The 23,271-nt window shown below is 48.4% G+C and overlaps 2 protein-coding genes across 8 annotated transcripts; both read left to right on the forward strand.

The window, feature by feature from the left end:
* Nucleotides 1–3,377: 3,377 nt before the first annotated feature.
* Nucleotides 3,378–16,722, forward strand: TARS2 (threonyl-tRNA synthetase 2, mitochondrial). 4 transcript variants are annotated; one of them, XM_045544946.1, is made up of 19 exons: nucleotides 3,434–3,530; nucleotides 3,853–4,049; nucleotides 5,132–5,255; nucleotides 6,167–6,291; nucleotides 6,768–6,885; nucleotides 6,975–7,039; nucleotides 7,311–7,389; nucleotides 8,581–8,727; nucleotides 8,906–9,004; nucleotides 9,669–9,698; nucleotides 9,786–9,886; nucleotides 10,361–10,523; nucleotides 10,758–10,895; nucleotides 11,088–11,165; nucleotides 13,684–13,784; nucleotides 13,994–14,095; nucleotides 14,274–14,346; nucleotides 15,284–15,398; nucleotides 16,337–16,722. In XM_045544946.1, the coding sequence occupies exons 1-19, from the start codon at nucleotides 3,456–3,458 to the stop codon at nucleotides 16,483–16,485; spliced, it is 2,079 nt and encodes a 692-aa protein (XP_045400902.1). In that variant the 5' UTR covers nucleotides 3,434–3,455; the 3' UTR covers nucleotides 16,486–16,722. The 4 variants fall into 4 exon arrangements, with proteins under 4 accessions (XP_045400901.1, XP_045400902.1, XP_045400903.1 ...); XM_045544945.1 differs by having other exon boundaries at nucleotides 3,378–3,521; nucleotides 9,669–9,886; XM_045544944.1 differs by having other exon boundaries at nucleotides 3,435–3,530; nucleotides 9,669–9,886.
* A 476-nt stretch (nucleotides 16,723–17,198) lies between these two features.
* ECM1 (extracellular matrix protein 1) lies at nucleotides 17,199–23,018 on the forward strand. Of its 4 annotated transcripts, XM_045544952.1 has the most exons (11): nucleotides 17,199–17,411; nucleotides 18,636–18,698; nucleotides 18,779–18,880; nucleotides 19,037–19,114; nucleotides 19,212–19,289; nucleotides 19,387–19,470; nucleotides 20,157–20,479; nucleotides 20,748–21,122; nucleotides 21,639–21,859; nucleotides 22,017–22,104; nucleotides 22,530–23,018. In XM_045544952.1, the coding sequence occupies exons 1-11, from the start codon at nucleotides 17,342–17,344 to the stop codon at nucleotides 22,758–22,760; spliced, it is 1,713 nt and encodes a 570-aa protein (XP_045400908.1). In that variant the 5' UTR covers nucleotides 17,199–17,341; the 3' UTR covers nucleotides 22,761–23,018. The 4 variants fall into 4 exon arrangements, with proteins under 4 accessions (XP_045400908.1, XP_045400910.1, XP_045400909.1 ...); XM_045544954.1 differs by lacking the exon at nucleotides 20,748–21,122; XM_045544953.1 differs by lacking the exon at nucleotides 19,212–19,289.
* Nucleotides 23,019–23,271: the final 253 nt, after the last annotated feature.

Consider the following 23,271-nt stretch of genomic DNA (forward strand, 5'->3'; position numbering starts at 1 on the left):
AAAACTTTTTGAGCACCAGCATGACAAAGGAAATGTTGGGATTAGGGATGCTCAACTGGTAAGTATAATACAAATATTCAACAATCTGAAAAATTCAAAATCTGAAACCGCTTCTGGTCCCAAAGATTTCGGATAAGGGATATTCCTATTTGCTTCTATAGATTATCTTGAACCTTTTCTTTTAAGGTACTTTGCTCTTTTTTTTTTTTTTTTTTAAACTTTAACATCAAACCTAAGTTGACACATCCCTGCACTGGTTCCTGCGTTTGGGAGATTTCCCTATTTTTCCCCTGGTCTTGACCTGACAGATCAAGGTTTAAGGGATGGGGATTAGGGTGTCTGTTTCATTCTCTTCTACAGACTGAAGAGATGTTCTGGGGAAGGGAAATCTTGGTAGAGATTTTGAATGAGCCCAAGGCTTTATTATTTTCAAAGTTCAGTTTATCCCCATGCCACTGGCAGAAGGCTTTCCCCTCTATTCACCCAGCAAATTTGGCTGGACATTCTATCCCATTGTGGTATCTTAAAGCAAAGTTAAAGTAAAAGCTTGACCCCATCCTAGATCTTCCACTTAACATTACTAAGGATTTTTTTTTTTTTAATAAACCTAACTTCCATACTACCTGGTGTGCCTTTAGGCACCTGGCTATTTTTTTGGGCTTCAAGAGCATTTGGTGGCAGTGACCTAAACCTTTATATACTTTACTGTATTAGATTTCCTTTTTTTTTTTTTTAAACCTCCAATACCTTTTCTGTGCAAGGAAATAGGAGGAAATTTGCTTCTAGGAGCTAAGATTTGGAGGTATGTGCTGATCCTGATGACAAGTAGAAAATGTATTTAAGTTCAAGGGGGAGTATTCTTACATATAGTTTAAACCTATAAAAACAATACCTTCACAACTCAGGTTTTAGTCAACTTGGAGTGTCTATTCTATTAATAAAAGTGGAATTAAGCTGAGCATTTCCTAAAATTTGGCTAAGGGTCTAGGACACCCTTTACTGAGGATTGCCTTTTCCTATGCTTCTGTGGAAATTAGCATTATTTCCTTAACACTTCCTTTTCCTCAACCTTAGGAAAAATAGGGAGACACCTCTCTTGTTGGCTTTTTATTGGACCCACCTCTTCACCCTATATTAAAGATCTCTTTGGCCACAAGTAGCTGAGCCTCTGAGTCCTGTACCCTGGAGAGGAAAAGAGCTGTGCTCTTAAACGTGATACATTGACTAATCTGGTCCCTGAGACGCAGTATGGCATAGCATAAACAACACAGGCTTTGGATTCAGGTAGACTGAGGCTTGACTCCTCTGAGGATCATTTTCCATGTTTTAAAGGGAGCATAAAAATAGCTACTACTTGACACAGTTCTGGGGATTAAATGAGGTAGTAAAGGCAGAGCACTTAGCACATAGTAGGTGTTCAATAGTATTCTGGTGGACTGGGGGTAGAAGGTGGACAGCAATATAAGTTTTAGGGATAGATATTTCCCAGGCCATCTAACGGATTTAAAAAGTCCCTAAGGCTGAAACATAGGCTAATCACAAGTCAGAAGTTGTAGAAGAACCAGTAATTAATGAATTGGCCTTAGCTTGTTCTTGCTTGCTTGCTTGTTACAGCGGATGGGATGGAACTTGCATTCCTTCCTCCACTGCAACACAAGTTACATAGCTGAGGTGGTACTTGATCAGTGGGCATTCCCTCAGCACTCAGCTCACTGCACTGCACACAGTAAGCAGCAGTAAATGAGGGATGAGTGTAGGGAGCTGCCATCTCAGGGTACCCTACTTATTTCACCACCCCTTTACTATCCTAACAAAAGAGGACAATGTAGAATGACTAAAGAAACTGTCAGTGTCTGTATCCTTCGGAGCTCCAAATCAATACAGTGATTGGTACATACTTAATTCAATAATTATTTATTGAGTGCCTACAATCTAACACCTCTCCCCTTTTGGTGTAGAGTCATGAGAATTCTGCAGTCATTACCCTTTCTGAATGCCATTTAAAAAATTCTTACTACCTTCTCCCAAGCACGCACACAGACACACAAGTAATCCTTCTCTCCCACAGTCTTTGTCTCTTTCTCTTTGTATTTCAGGGTGTCTAACATAACCAGAAGATGGAGCCAAGATCCAGAGTGGTGCTTATGACTCAGATCAACTGCCCTCCCCAGACAGAACTTCCGGCCTCTCTGGAAACCTAGATTAAACTGCTTTCTCTGACAGCTCTTCCTCCACAACCCCTGATTCTATCACCATTGAAACTTCAGAACCAACTCTAACGATCCCCGCCCCCAGGTGAGGGGAATGATGGGAATTACTGAGAGCCTGACAGTTGCCCCCAAATCCATTTCCTTTCATACTTTACTACAAATCTGACCATATTTCCATTTTTACTGTGTAAAAGTAATCAAATATACCTACTCTTGTGTCCTAGATGTAGCAGGGAGAGGGAAGAGAAGGAATAAAGGAAGTTGAGAGCTGGGATGGGAATGAGAGGCAAAAGGCTTTATGTAGGGAGCAGAGGGCTAATCTAGTTAAGCACTTTTTTCTGAGGTGCTGGGGGAGTATATTGGAAGTAAACTATTGCTAGAAAAAGCATGGTGTGTGGGAAGAGTACAAGACTTGGATTCAGAAGCTGGCATCAGCACTTGCTGTTTTACCTTAAATCACTCACCTTCTCTGACCTTGAATTCCTCATATGTAAGATTAAGAGGTCTCCAAAGTCCGTTTTAAGCACCATGAATATGAAGGAACTCAAAGTGACCTTTGCAGATTCTTTGCTTCAGCCTTAAAGCTGTTATATCCATTTACCATAATTGCTTCTTGTTTCTGTTGCCCATTGCCAAAAACCATGCACTATACTAGACGATTTACATTAAACTCCACAATTGAGAGTGATATTATTATTATTCCCATTTTACAGTTGAAAAATTGAGGCTTAAAGCAATTAATAATTTGCCCAAAATTACATAGTTAATGGCAGATCCAGAATTTACACAGATAGGTCTATCTGGTTCTAAAGTTTATGCTTAGTCTTAACGTTTTTCTATCTGCTGTAAGGACTTTGCAAAAGAATATTTTTGGTTAAAGGGAAATTACTAACTACCATTTCCTGTCTGTTTTTCTCTCATTCTTGCCCTCAAAAGTTCACCACCTCCTGTCGTCAAATCCACAGGACACCTTATTGCTCCTTTAGGGTTTCAGCTGAAACGCTGCGGGTCTGAGGATTGCGGGCGTGTGTTACAGTTTCGGTCTTCCGGTCAGCCGGAACCACTTGCACAGCTGCTGGTGCTGTGTGGGGTGTACCCCGCGGAGTTCCTGGAGGTGGTGCCAGGCTAGAGTGGCAGCTGTAGGAACCAATAGGCAGAAACATTGTTGGGCCAGAAGCCAATGAGGAATCTGGTGGAGAAGCGGCGATACTCTGTTTGAGGTTGTAGGAACGGGTCTGAAGGAACATGGGACTGTATCAGAGGTGGCGGCGGCTCCGGCTCTCAGGGCTACAGGCCTGCGGGCTGCACACGGTGCGTGAGGTATCCAAAAATTCCGTACTGCATCGGACCCAGCCCAGCCAAAGCCCCAGGATGTATGTAGGCTCTCAACCCAGCCTCCTGCCACTACTGCTTTCCGCAGTCCCTCTTGTCCCCGGACAGGGCCGCCTTGCTGCTTGAGTCTGCGGTCTGGGGAGCGCAGAGCTTCGTGGGGTCCCCAGCCTAGGGCTCTGTATCACCCAGTCACCTAAAAGACTAGAGATTAGGACCAAGACCACTTAAATATCCACAAGTCCTATCATCCCCAATCGTAAAAAGGAATGATGGGACCTATGTTTTCCTGCTAACATATCTTTCCCTCCAGGCAGCTGTGCCGACCCTTCCGCACTGGTTGGCAGAACGGCTTGGCCTTTTTGAGGAGCTATGGGCTGCTCACGTAAAGAGGTTGGCAAGCATGGCACAGAAGGAACCCCGAACTATTAAGATATCACTTCCTGGAGGCCAGAAAGTGGATGCTGTGGCATGGAACACAACCCCTTACCAACTAGCCCAGAAGATCAGGTACCAGGCCCATCCTGTGCTTACTAGGATTATCCTCCCCCTTTACTTCCTCTGCACCTGAGCAGGGGAAGAAAACTTGGTTTGCTTGTTCCTATTCCATCCCCATCAAGATAGCCTTTCTTGAGGATTTCTTTTTTTCTTTTTTTTTTTTTTTTTGAGACAGAGTCTCACTCTGTTGCCTGGGCTAGAGTGCCGTGGCGTCAGCCTAGCTCACAGCAACCTCAAACTCCTGGGCTCAAGCAATCCTGCCTCAGCCTCCCAAGTAGCTGGGACTACAGGCATGCGCCACCATGCCCGGCTAATTTTTTCTATATATATTTTTTTAGCTATCCATATAGTTTCTTTCTATTTTTAGTAGAGACGGGGTCTTGCTCTTGCTCAGGCTGGTCTCGAACTCCTGAGCTCAAACAATCCACCTGCCTCGGCCTCCCAAGTGCTAGGATTATAGGCTTGAGCCACCACGCCCGGTGGAGGATTTCTTTTATCTGAATTAATTTCTGCATCAGAGTCTCTGCCCTTCCATTGGGGAAAGAAATGATAGGTTTTATTGCTCTGGTAATTTGTTTTCTCTTTGCAGGTATACGGTTGTTGACAGATTAGTCTCTCTCTTCCCCTGTGGATTGTAACCCTTTTTTAAATTAATTTACTTTTTTATTGATACATAATTGTACAAATTTATGAGGTACATATGGTATTTTGATACATGCATACAATGTGTAATGATTAAATCAGGGTATTTAGGATATCCATCACCTCAAACATTTATGATTTCTTTGTACTGGGAATATTTCAACTCTACTAGCTATTTTAAACTGTACAATAAATTATTGTTAACTATAGTCACCCTACTGTGCTATCAAACACTGGAACTTATTCCTTCTATCTAACTGTATGTTGTTCCCATTAGCCAATCTCTCTCTTCAATCCCCATCCTTCCCAGCTTCTCTTAACTGTCATTCTACTCTCCACCTCCACGAGATCAACTTTTTTAGTTCCCATATATGAGTGAGAACATGCTATGTTTGCCTTTCTGTGCCTTGTAACCCTGTCTTTTTCTTCATCCCCACCTTCCACTGCTGAAGTTCAACACTGGCAGATACTGCAGTGGCTGCTCAAGTGAATGGAGAATTTTATGATCTGGAGCGGCCCTTGGAGACAGATTCTGATCTCAGATTTCTGACATTCGATTCACCAGAGGGGAAAGCGGTAAGTTTCTTTCTTATCAGGGATGCAGTGGCTACTAAACTAAGAGATATGTAAGCAGGAAATGCTAACATTTCTTTTGCCTCAGTTTCTCCATTTGCAGATGAGAGGGAGCTTATCACAGACTATCTTGACTATCTGACTATTCCTGGCTAATCTGAAAACTCAATGATGAAAGTTTTTACTTAGCTTCGGTCTATTAAGCAAATGTTTGTGCAATTGAAAGGAAGGATAATATATTGAAAAACAGAAGGATAATATGCCAGTTCAGCCCCTTCATCTCTTGAGTACATCCATTATAAGTCATCTGTAGTGTATATTCACTTCTAACATGGTTTCCACAACTGAGCACACAACCTGGCCACCCTCCCACTTTGTCCTCTTCATTTCAGCTTGGGTAACACAGACCTTGTTTATTAGCATCCAGAAAAATGGAGTTCTCATGTCATCTTTGTGTAAATGGTGACCAGATCCTAGAGGAGTAGTTGTATTACTCTAGATTACTGGGATAGAAAAAAAAAAATAGGACTAAAAGCCCTAAGGAACTACTGTCTTAAGAAGATAGTTTATTCTGAAGCCCTGAAAGGTTATAGGAGCAGCAGAGGATGACTGGCCTCCTGCTTCTATGCTCCAGGACTGGGAAGCACCAAGGATTGAGGAGGGGTAAAACTGGGGCTTCTGTGCACTGAAAGAAGAAAAGATACTGGCCTTGTGCTTTCTATTCTGTGCAGTCTTTTTTTTTTTTTTAAACCTTTTACTATTTAGTGGTCACTCCCAAAGTCTAGGTTCTCCATGTTGTCGTAGTTTTTCCTAGAGCCATACTGGTTTTCTCACCAGCTTCTCTGAGGGAGAGAACAGAGATCCAGGAGTTAAGGGAAAAGTTTATCAACTTATAAACTTTCTTGTGAACCCAGGTGTTCTGGCACTCCAGCACCCATGTCCTAGGGGCAGCAGCTGAACAATTCCTAGGTGCTATTCTCTGCCGAGGTCCAAGTACAGAACGTGGCTTTTACCATGATTTCTTCCTGGGAAAGGATCGGTGAGTAATGCAAGGAAGGAAGAAGAGGATTCTGGGGTGGTTTCTGAGACCCTTTTCAGGGGTCCCAAGCATGTTCAATTTGGAGGAGAAAGCTGGAAGAGGGCTTCTGTGGGCCTCAACTATGACATTGGTACCACATTCTCCACTAGTCCTTGTCCCTCCTCTTCTGGCTGACTCTGCTTGAAACTTATCTTCTTAGCCTTCGTGAATTCAAATGTTACTTCATCCTCTCATTACTATTCTAATTTTGTCCATTTCCCACACCCTGCTTTTAACTTCATGCATAGAACTTTTTCTCCAGCTCTAAAATATGTAACCTGATTTCTTATTTATGTTTTCCTAGTTTGTCTTTGCCGATGACTCTAGATTTTTTTTTTTCCTAAAAGGCAGGACTTCATCCCCTAGCTAACAGGTATGTCACCCAAGTGATTGATGCATCTTACAGGATGCAAGCCAACCACCTCTCCTCTTTCCAGGACAATCCAGGGCTCAGAGCTGCCTGCTCTGGAGCGGATTTGCCAGGAACTTGCAGCCGCTGCCCAACCCTTCCGGAGGCTAGTGGCTTCCCGGGATCAGCTTCGTCAGCTCTTCAAGGTAGGGTGGAGGGAAGAGGTGGTTCTCTTCCAGGACATCTTTGTGGGAATAAAGACTTATCTTGAGTCTTCCCTTCTACCTCCTTCCAGGATAACCCCTTTAAGCTTCACCTGATTGAGGAGAAAGTGACAGGTCCAACAGCAACAGTATATGGGTAAGAGTTGTCAAGATTAAGAGAAATAGAGAGAGGTGGGGAAGCACTGAAGAAGGCCAGAAATGGGATAAGGCAAAGAAGATAGGTGGCAATCTGTGTTGTTCTAGAAAAAGAAATGGGACCCGGAATTGATTTTTATCTGCCATTGCTCTGTCTATAGAACAGTTCCTTCCTTTTCACCTCCTTTTTCTGTCACCTAAAGGCCATGAAAGGGAGAAAACTAGAAGCTCAAGAATCTGGAAATCATTAACTGGCCTCTTCTTTCTCCCAGGTGCGGCACGTTGGTTGATCTTTGCCAGGGCCCCCATCTTCGGCATACTGGACAGATTGGAGGACTGAAGCTGCTAACAGTCAGTTGTGGGGGCAGAGTTAGATTAAGACTCCTGTTTTAAATGGAGTGAGCAGGAGAATAGGAAGAAGATCCCTTCTCTCAGCCTCTACTCTGATAGCTAAGGGGAAAATCCAGAAGGAGAAAGATTCTTAGACCTCACATTCTAGAAACTCCCAGTTTGATGGCAGATACTGGACACCCTGCCAGGGCCCAGAAGCCAGTCCAGATCCCCTCTGACATCCGTGTTAAGGCAGATGGAATAGGAGTGCCTGAGCAGGCTAAACACGGTCATATAGGGAAGGCTCCTGGAGAGGGAGGAGGCATGGTCCAGGGGGACAGATGAACACATTTGACAGACACAAAGAGAACACCTTAAGTCAAGGGCATGCCTTTTGTGAAAATACTGTTCCTGGACAAGATGAGTTACTAGATAGGATAGGAGCAAGGAGCAAAGGGATAGGCAGATGCCTAGAGCAAAAGCCCTGAACTGAAAACCTAGCCATCTGCATAGCCCTCACTCTGCACTAATGAGGTGTGCAGAGTGCCTTCGGGAAATCTCCTTACTCATTTTCTCCATCTATAAAATGAGGTTATTAATTCCTTCCTGTCCTACCAGTAAATCTACCTCATAAAGACAATGAAAACCCACCAATGGAGGAGAAAGGAGGAAAAGTTAAAAAGTGCTATAAAATGTAGGCTGTTTTGTATTAGTACTATTGTTAAAGGAAAGCACAAGCAGAGGCTTTTGAATTTCATGTGGCCAAGAATAGGATATGGTGTAGAAGACTGATTTTTCTAGTAGCTCTGTGGGATATTGATAAGGGGCAGGGCAGACTGACATTTGACCAGAGCTTATGGTTACTCCCCTAAGCAGTCGTTGATTAGAAGAGGAAGTACAGGAGTACTGGTCAGGCAGTGGTAGTGAGAATGGGGAGAAAAAGAGTTGGCAGAGTAAGGTTAGGCTTCACCAGGATGTATGTTGGAATCAAGAGTCAGGCAACTCCAAGGTTGTAAACATGGAAGAGGCATGTCTAGAGGATGGGGATGTCCATCCTACTGGTGGTGATGGTGGGAGGAGAGAGATGAGACAGGATCATTGTCAAGTGGTGCACCTGTGATGCTTACAATGAGAGTATTATATGAGGCTTGGAAAAGAGGTTGGGTAACCTCAGTCCTTGTCTTCCCTTTGATTCCCTATGTCCTCCCACAGAACTCATCATCCTTGTGGAGGTCTTCAGGGGCCCCAGAGACACTGCAGAGAGTATCAGGGATTTCCTTCCCCACAGCAGAGTTACTGAGAGTTTGGGAAGCATGGAGAGAAAAAGCAGAGTTGCAGGACCACCGGCGCATTGGGAAGGTACAGAGACTGGGAAGATAAGGAGGGATGGTAATAAGGGTTGGAGAAAGAGGAAGGAACATGATTGTGAAGTTGGGAGCAGATTCAGGTAAACAGGCTGAACAGCTCCATCAGTTTCTTCTGGCTTCCAAATCCATTCCCCTCCCTTTGAAATGACCATTGCCATTCCTGACCCCAGGAACAGGAGCTCTTCTTCTTCCATGAACTGAGCCCTGGGAGTTGCTTCTTCCTGCCACGAGGAACAAGGGTGTATAATGCACTGGTGGCGTTTATCAGGGTAAGGGAGACCCAAATCCAGGGGAAAGAAGACTCAGGGAAGGGCTGAGGACCTAGAAGAAGCTAAGGTGTTTGAGTTAAAAGAGGCGGGTTGGGGCCGGGCGTGGTGGCTCACGCCTGTAATCCTAGCACTCTGGGAGGCCGAGGCGGGTGGATCGCTCGAGGTCAGGAGTTCGAGACCAGCCTGAGCAAGAGTGAGGCCCCATCTCTACTAAAAATAGAAACAAATTAACTGGCCAACTAAAATATATGTAGAAAAAATTAGCTGGGCATAGTGGCGCATGCCTGTAGTCCCAGCTACTTGGGAGGCTGGGGCAGTAGGATTGCTTAAGCCCAGGAGTTTGAGGTTACTGTGAGCTAGGCTGACGCCACGGCACTCACTCTAGCCAGGGCAACAAAGTGACACTCTGTCTCAAAAAAAAAAAAGAAAAAAAAAAGAGGCGGGTTGGAAGCATACACATAAATATTGCAAAGTGCTGGTGACCTCTAGCAAGGTACTACAATTATGTGGTCTGCAGTGGGGGAGCACAGAGATGGGATGTGGTATTTAATATTAAATGGGTTGTGGCTATGATCCTGAGTGCCCAGGAGAGTCACACAGTTGCCACCCTGCCTCCTCTATTCGCAGTTACTCTGACCTTCCGTGTCTGTATCCTCCTCTCCAGGCTGAGTATGCTCGTCGTGGTTTCTCAGAGGTGAAAACCCCCACTCTGTTTTCTACAAAACTCTGGGAACAGTCAGGGCACTGGGAGCATTATAGGGAAGACATGTTTGCCCTGCAGTCCCCAGGCTCTGACAGGCCTGCCAGCTCCCGGAGTGACCACCCTACCAGGCTTCCCACAGACACACTTGCCCTCAAGCCCATGAACTGCCCTGCACACTGGTGAGCTGGGAGCCAGGAGGCCTGGGTCCTCCTGGGGTTAGGGTTACAACTGGGTTGCTAGAAAGTAACAGAAAGCACCTTGGGAAAGTATTGGGACACCTGATTTGAGTCTTGAATCCGCCCTCTAGCTAACCACGTGAACTTGAGAAAATCATCATGCCTCTTAAGGCCTCAGTCTCCTTGCAAGTAATGTCAAGGATTGAAGTTGCTATCCAAAGTTCTGCTCCATCACAGAACAGAGGCACAGTAAATGATGTCTCTTACTGTGTTACTGAGAAATTCACTTTTAAACCAGGCAGGACTCAGGCTGCAATGAGTGGGATTGACAGGACTCAGTGGGAGGATGTGCTAAGGCTGGAGACGGCGTTAGCTGATGGTGCAGAGAAAGTAGGCAAGCTGATTGGGTGGGGTGCAATCTTCAGGGGCTAGTTCTCCCTGTGGCCCTGACCCCTCCCCTCCCCACCCCATCCTCAGCCTGATGTTCGCCCACCGGCCCAGATCCTGGCGGGAGCTGCCCCTGCGACTGGCTGACTTCGGGGCCCTGCACCGGGCTGAAGCCTCTGGTGGTCTGGGGGGACTGACCCGGCTGCGGTGCTTCCAGCAGGATGATGCTCACATTTTCTGTGCACCAGATCAGGTGGCCCTTCCCTGGCTCCATCAAAGCTTCTCTAGACCACCTGCCATTCTCTCTGTGAAACTCTGACATTCCTGACCTTCAGTTGCCCTCTGTGTATACTACAGTTGAGCTACATTCTACCCCCAGTTTTCTTCTGGTGCCTTTCTATGTTTTGCCCCCTGTTTCCCCCAGACTACCATCATCCTAGATCTCTAGCTGGTACACAGCTCACCCACCCTTATTTCCTGCCCCTAGCTGGAAGCAGAGATCCGAGGCTGTCTTGATTTCCTCCGCTCTGTCTATGCCGTCCTTGGCTTCTCTTTCCACCTGGCTTTGTCCACTCGGCCTTCTGGCTTCCTGGGGGACACTTGCCTTTGGGACCAGGCTGAACAGGTGAGCAGGAGGTGGGGAAACAGAGGCAGATAAACCACTCTCTAGTGGAAAGGGCTGGAGGGTGCAGTAACCATGGTCCTCAGATAGAGGCAAATGCTGAGGGGATCATTTGTTGGGGACTGTAGAGATGTGTTGCTCATGAAGTCTAAGATAATATTAATATATTCCTCTCTTGTCTCATTCCCTCTAAAGGTACTTCAACGGGCTCTGGAGGAATTTGGAGAACCCTGGGACCTCAACTCTGGACATGGTGCTTTCTATGGGCCTAAGGTAAGCTGGGGACCCTAATTAGTGTTTTATTATTTATTTTTATTTTTTATTTTTGTTTCAGAGTATTATGGGTTATTTTTTGCTTTGTTTTATTTAATATTTAGTAGGTATAAAGAAATAGTTTTAAACTTATATAGGATATAAAGAAGAAAAATACATTTCCTGCTCCCATGGAACTTGGTCCAGTGAGGGCTGTGGAAAGTAAATAGGCCATGTCAGTGCTGTGGGATCAGTGCTGTGTAGATACTAAGGGAGCATGTTGGGGTGGGGGCAGAGGATTAGCATACTCCGGGGGTCAGGAAAGGCTTCCTGCAGGACTCACTTTCCAGTCTGAAAGGTGGATAATTGTTGACCAAGTAAAGATGTGTTTCAGTAGAGAACAGTGCAGGCAGAGGCTGGGAGTAGGGATGAAAAGTCACATGGCAAGTTGGAAGAAGTGAAAGAACTTAGGGGAAAAAAGGACTGAACAGTATCTGCTGGATTCAGTAAGAAGGCTATTAGGGGTTTTTTTGGTATTTTTTGAGACAGAGTCTCACTCTGTTCCCCGGGCTAGAGTGCCGTGGCATCAGCCTAGCTCACAGCAACCTCAAACTCCTGGGCTCTGGTGATCCTTCTGCCTCAGCCTCCCGAGTAGCTGGGACTACAGGCATGTGCCACCGTGCCCGGCTAATTTTTTTGTATGTATTTTAGTTGTTTTGGCTAATTGCTTTCTATTTTTAGTAGAGACGGGGTCTCGCTCTTGCTCATGCTGGTCTCGAACTCCTGAGCTCAAACCATCCGCCCACCTCGGCCTCCCAGAGTGCCAGGATTACAGGCGTGAGCCACTGCGCCAGGCCAAGGCTATTAGGTTTTGAAGCACCATTTTCAGTAAAGTGGGGCCTGAGGGTGGAGTCAGCAGTGCATGAATGAATATAACTCTTTTAAGAAGTTTGGCTCTTATAAAGGCAAAAGAGAGTAACTGAAGGGATCTAAGTAATCAAAAGAGAGATTTTTATGAAGCGAGAGATTTGAAAATGTTTAAATGCTATGATGAGAGGAAGCCTATTTTGGAGACAGAAATGGAAGTTGTGAGAGAAGGGGTTACAGTAGAGGGAAGTTCCTTCGTGAGGCTTGGGGTGTGCTTGAGAGCCCTTCACAGAAGGGACCACCATTGCCATTGTATCCAGAGTGGAAGGAAAGGCTGAGGGTAGATGCAAGGAAGTTTACAGGTGTGGTGACAAGAAGTCAAGGTATTTTCTCATCCCGTGATATCAATCATCTGAATTCTCCATGAGGTAGGAGGCAGGATCATTTGCTGAGATGGGAGTGGAGGAGAGGAGAGTTGTCAGTGAGTGGGATGAAGACATGAAGAGAGAGGAAATTACTCAAAAACTATTATATGAACCATACAGGTGAAATCTTTTGAGTGCTCAATAGCTGCTTTGCACTATGCTGGGGTAACGTGTATATTCCTCATTTTTATGTCCCAAATGTCTGTTCTAGCACATGGTATTTACTTAGCTGCTTAATAAATAGTAAATGAAAATGTGAAAGAATAATGAAAATGTGTTTTATTGCTCAATTTCAGCACTAATACTAGGAAAGTAAAGTATCTATGTTACTAAGAAGAAAAAGGTTCAGAGAGGCTGAACAGTATCCTCAGGGTTACAGAGATAATAGTCAGTGATAAAGTGTGTATTATGTTAAATCGATCTAATAAATTGCTGAGATACTATTTTTAAAAAGAGAAAGAGAAGAGAAAGCTTGAAAATCCCTGAGGAGAACGGGCAGAGAGCTGATTAGTATAGCCAAAAGATTGGTGGCAGCAGCAAGGGACCAGTTTAGTCTCGAAATAGTAACTTCCATGGTGGCATCCACCTCTGCTTTTGCATCTATGTGGTATGTGACATGTTGGGCAGCAATAAGCAGTTCTGTTCCAGGGCCAAAGAGGTAGGAAGGTAAGGGGCTGCCAGAGTGGGGATTGCCATGTGGATGTGGTGGAAGAGCCATGATTGGTACAAGAAGGACTAGGGAGAATGGTTACAGCTGCACGGGGAAGGAAACAGAGGTGGGAAGGGTCTGGGGATGGGAAGGAAAAAGGAGTTAAGGAATCTGCGGGTTAAAGAGTAAGTAGTAGGAATAATTGTCACATCTGGCAGACCAAGAGACAGTAATCAGAGTGGGGTGGTTGGTGGACTGTTTTCAGAGGTACAGCCCTTGAGGGAGATGATAGGATGAAGGGTGTAGCCATAGTGTGGGTGGGGCTGAAGGTCTCTGAGATGAGGAGCTCAAGCAATTGAGAGGCCAGGGTACGGATTGCCCCCTAATATTATAACACCATTATTAAGTGGAGAGAGCTGTTGAGAACCACTGCCAGAGCTGGTGAAGCAGAGTGAGGTAGAGGAGTAGAGTATGGTACAGTGGGTGACATGACTCTTCAGATAGCCTGGATCATGGGCAAGTTAAAGGGTGGGGTGGCACGGATAATGGAGGGTTCTGGTTCTGGTTGCTCTCATGCCCTCCCGTCTGTCTCTTCTAGATTGACGTGCACCTCCACGATGCCCTGGGTCGGCCCCATCAGTGTGGGACAATCCAGCTTGACTTCCAACTGCCCTTGAGATTTGACCTCCAATTCAAGGGGTATAGACCCTTGCCCCATCCCCTTTTCCCTCAACAGCCTGTGGATAGGTCTACAGCTCCCCCTCTACCTTGGACCCTAAAAACTTAAAACAAATCCTTCATGCTCTCCCCTGCCAGAGCTGAATATTTCTTGAAAACTGGAAGGTGATCTTGGGCGCACAATTTGTGACACTTCTGCCATTCCACCTACTCCCCTTTTTCCTTCCAAGGCAGGCGAGGGCCCTGGAGCGTCCAGTCCTCATTCACCGAGCAGTGCTCGGATCTGTGGAAAGGCTGTTGGGAGTGCTGGCAGAAAGCTGTGGGGGAAAATGGTGAGATGTCTGACCCTGGATTTCTGTTCTGGCCCTCAGACCAGATCGTTCATGCTCCAGATCCTGTTCCCCCTTCATATGCCAGCTTCTCTTTCCTTCTCAAATCTGCTCCGTGCAGCCACACTTGTGGCCAGAGCCAGAATGAATAATTTGCCCTCATCTGTTCTCTCCCAACCAGGCCACTTTGGCTGTCCCCGTTCCAGGTGGTGGTCATCCCTGTGAGGAGTGAGCAAGAGGAATATGCCAGGGAGGTGAGGAGTTGGGGGCAAAAAAAGGGGCAGAAGCAGGACCAGTAGGGAGTCTGGTGCCCACAATGGGTAGGAAGAGGCCTTGCAGGGTAGTGGCAAGGACACAGCACTTGGAGCCATGCAGCTGGGTTTGAGTGGCTGCTGTCCTGTATGCTGAAAATTCCACATCTAAAAAAATGAGACTAATCTCTGCCTTGTAGAGATGTGTGAAAGTTACATTAACAAATGTTAAACGCTGCCAACAGAGCACTTGGCATAAAAATGGGCTTGGAGAAATGTTGGCTTCATTTTTCCTTCCTAGAGAGAATTGAGGTTATGACAGTACCAGAGTTGAGCACTTGTGGCTAGAAGCAGGCAAAGTCCAGGGAATAACTGAGGGCTCATGTCGAGTAGGAAGCAGACAGAAAAGTCGTGGGGTTGCGGATGGGCATGGGGAGGAGGGCTCAGTGTAGAGATGAGATGCGGAGATGTGGCGAGCACTGAGGCAGGGCAAGGAGGAACAGATGGGGGGATTGAGGATGAGTGGCATCAGATTGCTCTAGCTTGGCCGGGCGCGGTGGCTCACGCCTGTAATCCTAGCACTCTGGGAGGCCGAGGCGGGTGGATCTCTCGAGGTCAGGAGTTCGAGACCAGCCTCAGCGAGACCCCCTCTCTACTAAAAATAGAAAGAAATTATCTGGCCAGCTAAAATACATATATAGAAAAAATTAGCCGGGCATGGTGGCGCATGCCTGTAGTCCCAGCTACTCGGGAGGCTGAGGCAGTAGGATCGCTTAAGCCCAGGAGTTTGAGGTTGCTGTGAGCTGGGCTGACGCCACGGCACTCACGCTAGCCTGGGCAACAAAGTGAGACTCTGTTTCAAAAAAAAAAAAAAAACAGATTGCTCTAGCTCTTCAGCCTTCCAGTACCTTAACTTCCTGTCACCAAACCTCTGTCCCAGGCACAACAGAGCCTGCAGGCTGCAGGACTGGCCAGCGACCTGGATGCTGACTCTGGACTGACCCTCAGCAGGAAAGTCCGCCGGGCCCAGCTTGCCCACTACAACTTTCAGTTTGGTAAGTGAGTGGGTCAGCCTAGGACCTCAGAGCCATGTGTTCTCCCACCCACCCTCTGCATTCTTCTTTCTATTAAGTCTACTAAGTTTGGTTATCTGCATATTTGGGTTAATCAGGGCTCATTACCTGAGCTGGGTAGGAGCCAGGATTCAGGATACCACGCCCACCCTCCCTACAACCACTTCTGACCCTCACAACAGTTTTCCTCTTGTTAACCCCACTCTAGCTCTTGGCGTCTGTTAGGGTAATTAACCAAGGAAGCATCAAAGAGAAAGGGACAGCAAGGGTTAATAAGGCATTAATTAATTAGCCTTGTTTATTCTAGACCTAGATGGAGTCAGCCCTAAGGGATGAGGAGAAAGGCCTTAAGGACAATAGTCTAGCTCTGGCATGCTCCTGCTTTTTTTATTTTCCAGGCTTGAAGGCCAGGAACAGAAACTCCTTAGCCAGATTACCTGATTCTCTAGTTTTACACACCCCACTCACCCTGCGAACACTTAGAACAAATTGTGCCACAATCCTGTACATACATACTTGCACATCTTTGTTCCATCCCTACCATCTTCCCCTTCCTCTAATCCCCACCACCACCAAATACACACACATACATTCCCCCCCACCTCCACCCACCCCCCCTCTCTCTCCGGTTCTCAATCTGTTTGTCTTTTTCTGCCTGACTCCAGTGTCTCTGACCCCTGGGCTCCTGACGGAAAGTGATAAGGCATGCAGGGGCTGGAACATTCCCCTGTCTGCTCAGAATGATCAGAGAACTGGAGAGCAGACACAGCTAAATATATCCTTTCTTTGAAGCATATCTGGGCTCTGCTCCCTCCCTTCCTAAAGATTTAGGTCTCTTAAATTTCTGCATAGCAAAAGGAAGTATCTCATGTGGACGAATTTGCCCTGAAATTCCTAAACTTCCCTTCCTCTTCCTGCAGTGGTTGGCCAGAAAGAGCAGAGTAAGAGAACAGTGAATATTCGGACCCGAGATAATCGTCAGCTTGGGGAGTGGGCTTTGACTGATGCTGTGCGGCGGCTGGTGGAACTACAGAACGCCAGGGTCCCAAATGCTGAAGAAGTTTTCTGAGGCTTTGTACATAGATGAAGCGAAGACCGACCAAAAGAGCCATTAGCCTCCAAAAATATGGGAGTCCCCAACCTAGCTGACAGTCTGGAGTCCCCCAGAATCCTCAGAATTAACATGGAGGCATGTGTCTGCTCTCCTGCAAAGAGCCTTGGTTTGGGGACCCCACAGAGGGAGGGAGGCTCTGGCTGTTCGGATGTGAGGACAGTGAAACTAAAAAATAAATAAACTTGAAGCTGTTGGGTATGTGTCTTCATCTCTGACTCCTGAGAGGGGGGATAAAAGGAAGTTCTACTCTACCTCTCTCCTTTTTGTCCCAGAGAGTTGGGAAAATTGAAAAAGAACAGCCTAGATCTCTTATGGCAGGGGAGCTTCCTTGGATAGCTGTCCTGTTCCCCACTGTAAACTCTTAGTGCCCTGTTTCCTCAACCCCAGTTCAATAGGTTGTCAGATCCCTTTTCCACATTAGGCAACGTGCAGACGGAGAAATTGAGGCACAGACTAAGGGCTCAAACATCTCTTGCTCCATGATTCTCTGAATCAGTTTCTCTTGGGGTCATAGGAATGCTCCCCTCCCATCACCCCCATTCTTCTCAATCCTCTGAAGAGGCTTCAGGGTGACTTTGGGAGGAGTGGCCACCAGAGGAGGAGCAGCTGGGACTGAGTCATGGCAGGAAGCTGAGGAGGGCGGGAAATAGCACCAGACAGCCATATAAAGAGGAGAAGAGGCGGCCCTGAAGTTCACAGCAGCAGTAACAACACCCAGAGAAGCAGGCTTCCAGCAGCCCGGCCCTTCAAATCCAGACCTGCCAGAGAGAACCCACCTTCTGGGTGGCCAGTGACCAGACCTTACCCCAGGATGGGGACTGTGCCCAGAGCAGCCTGGGTCTTGGCCTGTCTGGCTGTTGCTTCTGCCGCCTCCGAGGGAGGTGAGTGGGGGGGTCAGCACGGGCAGGGGCCTGGGTCCAGGCATGCCAGACAGCTCATCCCCAGCAGCATGATTCTCTATTTGGCCTCCCTTTTCCGGGCAGGCCAACCAGGAGCCTGGGGCACTAGAGCCTTTAGCCAGGGAAGTAGGGGCAGGGGCACAGGAGGGGCTCCTGGAGGTTGCTGCCAAGAAACACCAAATTGAAGTCAAGTGGACAACTGAGCAGGTGGGCAGATTCCCAGAGGAAGGGACCTGTGCTGAGGAGGATGCCATTAGGCAGGTAGGATGTATGTAGGGAGGGAAAGGGGGCCTTCAGGCTGCTCAAAACTGGCTTGCAGACTCACGGAGCCCCAACTGAATCCCTGTCTGATTAGAGGAGGAGAGGAGGAGTGTCCATCCACAGACCCCCCCCCTCTGTCTAGCACACACATATTCTTTATCTGCTTTTTTCTTTTTCATTTTGTTTTCTTATTTGTTTTGCCTTTGCTCACAAGAGCCACTGATATCTTTATCTGCTCTGATGCCTGAACAAAACAAGGAACTTCTGAGAGAAACTTTTGAGAGAATGTCAATAGGTCTAGTTTGTGTGTCTATAAAGCCCTGTGTCATTGTCCCTCCCAGTTCCTAGTGTTTTGTGCCTGCAGATCCACTACAAGTAATTCCCTTCCCTGTGCCTGTCCCAGTCTCTCAGGTCCTAAATTGAGACCTAAACTAATGAGCAGCTGAGATTAGCTGAGTGGGGGGCACTTATACTTCTGGAAAGGCTCCTTATCAGAAAGAAGTTTAAAGATATTTCAAGGGCCTGGAGGAGGAGGTGGGCAGGTGAGGATCCAACCAGCTCAAATCTGGGCTTTTTCCTCTGAAAGCCAGAGAAACATCACTGCAGAGGCTGTGAGGACAACCCACAAGCCCTGAGGGAAAGAGACGGGAGCAGAGGAAATTAGGGCCTCCCTCCTCAGCTCCCTATGTCACATTCCCTTTAGGCCCAGCCTCTAAGCCAGGTAGAGGCAGAGCTACCGAATGTCACAGGCTTTCTCAGAACCCAGTCGGTCATGCCTAGGTGTGTTTGGGGTTGGGAGGATTAGGGGACACAGGGCAGGTCCATACAGAGGGGTTTCTCGTGTCTCGGTTGTCCCTCTTGCACTCTTGACCTCCACAGCTTCCCCATCCCTTGCGCAGGGATATGCTCCCCATAGCTGCCCTGACTTGCCCTTCCTCCCTCCAGGCCTCAGGGCTCCAGGGCAGAGGGAGCTGAGGCCAGAGCACTTCAGGCAGCATCTTCATGAAGGTAAGAGTTTGGGGGAGCAGCCTAGGATTGGGAGGCCGGGAGGAACTGTGGGCTCTGACTGTCTCCCCTCTTGCCTCTAGTTGGCTATGCAGCACCCCCCTCCCCACCCCTGATCCAAAGCCTTCCTGTGGATCACCCCGACACCTCTCAGCATGGCCCTCCCTTGGAGGGACAGAGGGAAGGTAAGACCACCACACACCCTTCTCAGTTACCCCTCCAGGTTCCTAAACCAGCCTACCTCCCGCTCTTCCGATAGAGAGGAGGGAAGAGGCCACGCCCCTTCTCCTGGCCCTGGCTAGGAGAAAGGGTGGGCTGCTCATGCCCTCCCCCTTCTGTAGTGCAGCCCCCTCACCCTCAGGAAGCCATCCCTGCCCAGAAGGAAGAGCTCCCCCCTCCACAGTTCCCTGAAAAGAAAGGTGAGTGCTCGCCCACCCCCTTGCCTCCGTCCCACTATGGGTCTTGCTGACACCAGTCTGATCCACGCACCTTTGTACCCTCACCTCTATCTTACAGTGGACCCCGCTAACCCTCAGGAAGCCATCCCTGCCCAGAAGGAAGAGCTCCCCCCTCCACAGTTCCCTGAAAAGAAAGGTGAGTGCTCGCCCACTCCCTTGCCTCCGTCCCACTATGGGTCTTACTGACACCAGCCTGATCCATGCACCTTTGTACCCTCACCTCTATCTTACAGTGGACCCCGCTAACCCTCAGGAAGCCATCCCTCTCCAAGAGGAACAGCTGCCCCCTCCCCAAATCACTATTGAACAGAAAGAAGGTAAGCAACCCCTCTCCTCTTTAGGCACCCACTTTTACCCCATGGCCTTGCCCTGGAGCATGGGCTTTGGAGCCAGCAAGATGGTGGGCTCTGCCACTTCCTAACTGTGCAACTTCAAGTAAGTTACTTACCTCTCCAAGCCTTAGTTTCTTTATCTGTACATTTGAGGAAATAATACCTATTTTATAAAGTTATGTGATTAAATGACCTAAAATAGCATTTATTTTCACTTTTCTCTGTTGAGTTCCTCTTTATGCATGGGAACTAGCCAGGTCCCTCTCTTCTGGAGATGCCCATCCCAACGTGACTTTTGCTTACTCCTGATACCCCAGTAGACCCCCCCCTCTTCCATATCAGGAGGAGATGATCTTCTGATCAAGCAGAGAGAGGGTGAGTGACAGCTTTGGTCTGTCCATCCCCCTGCCTTAGCTCACGACCCTGGGGAGAGCAACCAGGAACCTGAGCCTTGGGCAGCAGCACAGGAAACAGGCCTGATCTGGGAGGAGATGGGGAGGCTGTGAATTTCATGCCTCAATTCTCTTTTCCTTTCAGTCACTCAGTCCAAAAGTGATTAATTTCTTCCTGGTTTCCCCTATATCCTCCCAAACCTTTCTCCTCAACCTCAAGTTCTCCCACGTCATCCAGCCTTTGTTTATTCCTCCACATATTCCCCCTCTCCATTCTAGAAAACCGAGCTCCATTCGTGAGCCAATCCCATCCAAATCCTGAGTCTTGGAATCCGGCCCAGCACTGCCAACACAGCCGACCCCGAGGGGGCTGGAGCCACCGGCTGGATGGCTTCCCTCCAGGGCGGCCTTCTCCAGACAATCTGAACCAGATCTGCCTTCCTGACCGTCAGCACGTGGTATATGGCCCCTGGAACCTGCCACAGTCTGGCTACTCCCACCTTACTCGCCAGGGTGAGACCCTCAATTTCCTGGAGACTGGATATTCCCGCTGCTGCCGCTGCCGCAGCCACACAAACCGCCTAGACTGTGCAAAACTCGTGGTAAGGGTTGGGCTCTTGATACTGGGGGTGTCCTTTAACCCCAGAAAGTATGTGTGTGTTTTAAGGGCTAGAGTCCTAGGCCTGGGTATGGAGGAACCTCAGGACCCTTTCACTGGCCCTACTCTGCACCTCCCCAGTGTGCCAGGAGAGCAGAGGACAGCCACTGCTTCTTTCTTACCTGCCTGCCCCGGGTCCTTCCCTGGAGCCTGAGAGGAAGGCAGGAATGTGGACCATGGGCTGCTGGGCTGATCCACTCCTCTTGCTCTAGTGGGAGGACGCAATGACCCGGTTCTGTGAGGCCGAATTCTCGGTCAAGACTCGAGCCCACTGGTGCTGCAAACGGCGGGGGGAGGCTCGATTCTCCTGCTTCCAGGAGGAAGCTCCCCAGCCACACTACCAGCTCCAGGCCTGCCCTGGCCACCAGACTGGTATTTCCTCGGGCCCCGAGCTGCCTTTTCCCCCTGGGGTGCCCACATTGGCCAATGTCAAGAACATCTGCCACCTGAGACGCTTCCGCTCTGTGCCACGAAACCTCCCAGCTACTGACCCCATCCAAAGGCAGCTACAGGCTCTGACTTGGCTGGAGGGGGAGTTCCAGCGCTGCTGCCGCCAGGGAAACAACCACACCTGTACATGGAAGGCAGTAAGTGGGCGTCCCAGCCGCCCCTCACCCCCAGCCTGTTTGCCTGCCTGCCCATCTTCGACCTCTGATCCTGCCAGTCCGTCCATCCATGTGCCTCCCTGCCATGAACGCGTCCACCTGCTCGTCTGCTTGTAGCTGTTGTCCATCCATTGTGTTCATCATCTGAGTGTGTTCATCTTAAGTCTTCATCTGCACTCCTGGCCTCATCTACCCACGACCCCACACATGTTCCTGTCCACCGTCCATCCATCCATCCAGCTCTGGCCTCACCTGACCCTCTCCATCCACTGTTCCAGCTCATCTCCCATGGCTCACTTGGAACCTCACCTGGGCTTCTACCCTCTCAACCCCATACATCCAAGCTGCCCCCTTGTCCTCTAATTCTTTGCCCTCTGCTCTTGGCCCTTGGGGCTGAGAGCCCCTCATCTCATAGCAGGGGGCAATAAGAGATATAGATGGTCAGGAGAGGAGGGGCCAAGTGTCCAGGCTTCTGACTTCCCTGTCCCTGGCCCACAGTGGGAGGATACCCTTGATCGATACTGTGACCAGGAGCATGCTGTAAAGACCCATCACCACCCGTGTTGCCACCACCCTCCTAGCCCTGCTCGCGATGAGTGCTTTGCCCGTCGGGCCCCCTACCCCAACTATGACCGGGACATCTTGACCATTGACATCAGCCGAGTCACTCCCAACCTTATGGGCCATCTCTGTGGAAAACAAAGAGTTCTCACCAAGCAGTGAGTCTCCCCCAGTTCTTCCCCGACTCTCTTCCCTTCCCAAAAACCTTCCTTCTGGGGCACCCTTGGGAAGAACAAAATCATGGTGTCTCAATGCCATTTTGGTGCCAGAGGTTGCCCAAAGACCCTGACCCCCATCTCTTTTGCCCCAACATAGTAAACAGATTCCTGGGCTGATCCACAACATGACTGCCCTCTGCTGTGAACTACCATTTCCAGAACAAGCCTGCTGTGCCGAGGATGAGGTGAATGTGGGAGAAAGGGGGATCATAGTCTCCAGAGGGATGCATGGGAGGGGAGGGTGAGGGCTAGAACTTCAGGCTACCCCTTCTCTTTAGTATCTCAAACCAGCCCTCAGGAAGAATGAGGACTAGTGGGGGACATGTTTTTCTTGCCAGAAGTCTTCATTCCTGAGCTGGCCTGCCCCCCATTTCCAAGTTCCTATTTATGCCTTCTCTGGGCCTCAAGCTTCTAGCATTCCCAGATGTGCACATCTGTCAGCCACAAGGAATCCAGCAGTGCAAGGCAGCCTTGCACTCTGTGAGCCTCAGGAAGGCATCCAGAAAGAGAGCAGGAATGGATGGAAGGGGGACTTTGGGCACCCAAGTATCCACATCTGGCCTCTCATCACCCCTTCACCAGCATCTGTTTCACTCTTCTCTTTCATCAGAAACTAGCCTTCATTGAAGATCTGTGCGGTCCCCGACGTAACTTCTGGCGAGACCCTGCCTTCTGTTGTGACCTCAATCCTGGGGATGAGCAGGTCAACTGTTTCAACACCAATTATCTGAGGAATGTGGCTCTAGTGGCTGGAGATACTGCGAATGCCAAGGGCCAGGGGGAGCAGGGCACAAATGGGGGAACAAATATCAGCTCCACCCTTGAGCCCAAGGAAGAATGAGTCACCCTAGAGCCTTGGAGAATTGGATGAGGGAACCCATCCCCGCCCACCCCACCCTCCTCCAATACTCATTATAGTAAACACCTCTTGGATTTAGCGTCCTCATTGTCTTTAACACCACACACTAAACACACCCTCCTAAGCTTGCCTGGATTTCCTTCAGGGACTGGCCCCTGAGGCTCACTGCCCTGCCCTCACTGACTGACCAAATGTTCCACAGGCTGTGTGGTGGGACCACAACTAAAGGCCTTGACTTCACTATTTGTCATCTTGAATTTATTCAAACATTTTAAAAGGAGCGCTATCTTGTTAGCTAGTGATTAGGATGCAAGGTGAAAAGGACAGGGTTCATGGCCCTGGGGAGCCCCCAAAATGCCACAGCCCATCCTGACATTTTTAAGTCTTCACTTCTGATCCTTGGAACCCATGCCTTGATTGCTTCAATATCCATTTATTGAAGCCCTATGTGTACTGTGTAAGACTTGAGGGATACATATCCAGAAACACACAG

The sequence above is a fragment of the Lemur catta genome, chromosome 3, assembly GCF_020740605.2.
Source record: "Lemur catta isolate mLemCat1 chromosome 3, mLemCat1.pri, whole genome shotgun sequence".
NCBI classification, from domain to species: Eukaryota; Metazoa; Chordata; class Mammalia; order Primates; family Lemuridae; genus Lemur; species Lemur catta.

Excerpts from the sequence above, each read along its gene's own strand:
- ECM1 (XM_045544952.1), top strand. The coding sequence starts at position 17,342 with ATGGGGACTGTGCCCAGAGCAGCCTGGGTCTTGGCCTGTCTGGCTGTT. Across the intron at positions 18,881-19,036 it reads CTTGGAGGGACAGAGGGAAG|TGCAGCCCCCTCACCCTCAG; the intron begins GTAAGACCACCA and ends CCCCTTCTGTAG. Across the intron at positions 21,860-22,016 it reads CAAAGAGTTCTCACCAAGCA|TAAACAGATTCCTGGGCTGA; the intron begins GTGAGTCTCCCC and ends GCCCCAACATAG.
- TARS2 (XM_045544944.1), top strand. The coding sequence starts at position 3,456 with ATGGGACTGTATCAGAGGTGGCGGCGGCTCCGGCTCTCAGGGCTACAG. Across the intron at positions 3,531-3,852 it reads GGCTGCACACGGTGCGTGAG|GCAGCTGTGCCGACCCTTCC; the intron begins GTATCCAAAAAT and ends CTTTCCCTCCAG. Across the intron at positions 10,524-10,757 it reads TTTTCTGTGCACCAGATCAG|CTGGAAGCAGAGATCCGAGG; the intron begins GTGGCCCTTCCC and ends TCCTGCCCCTAG.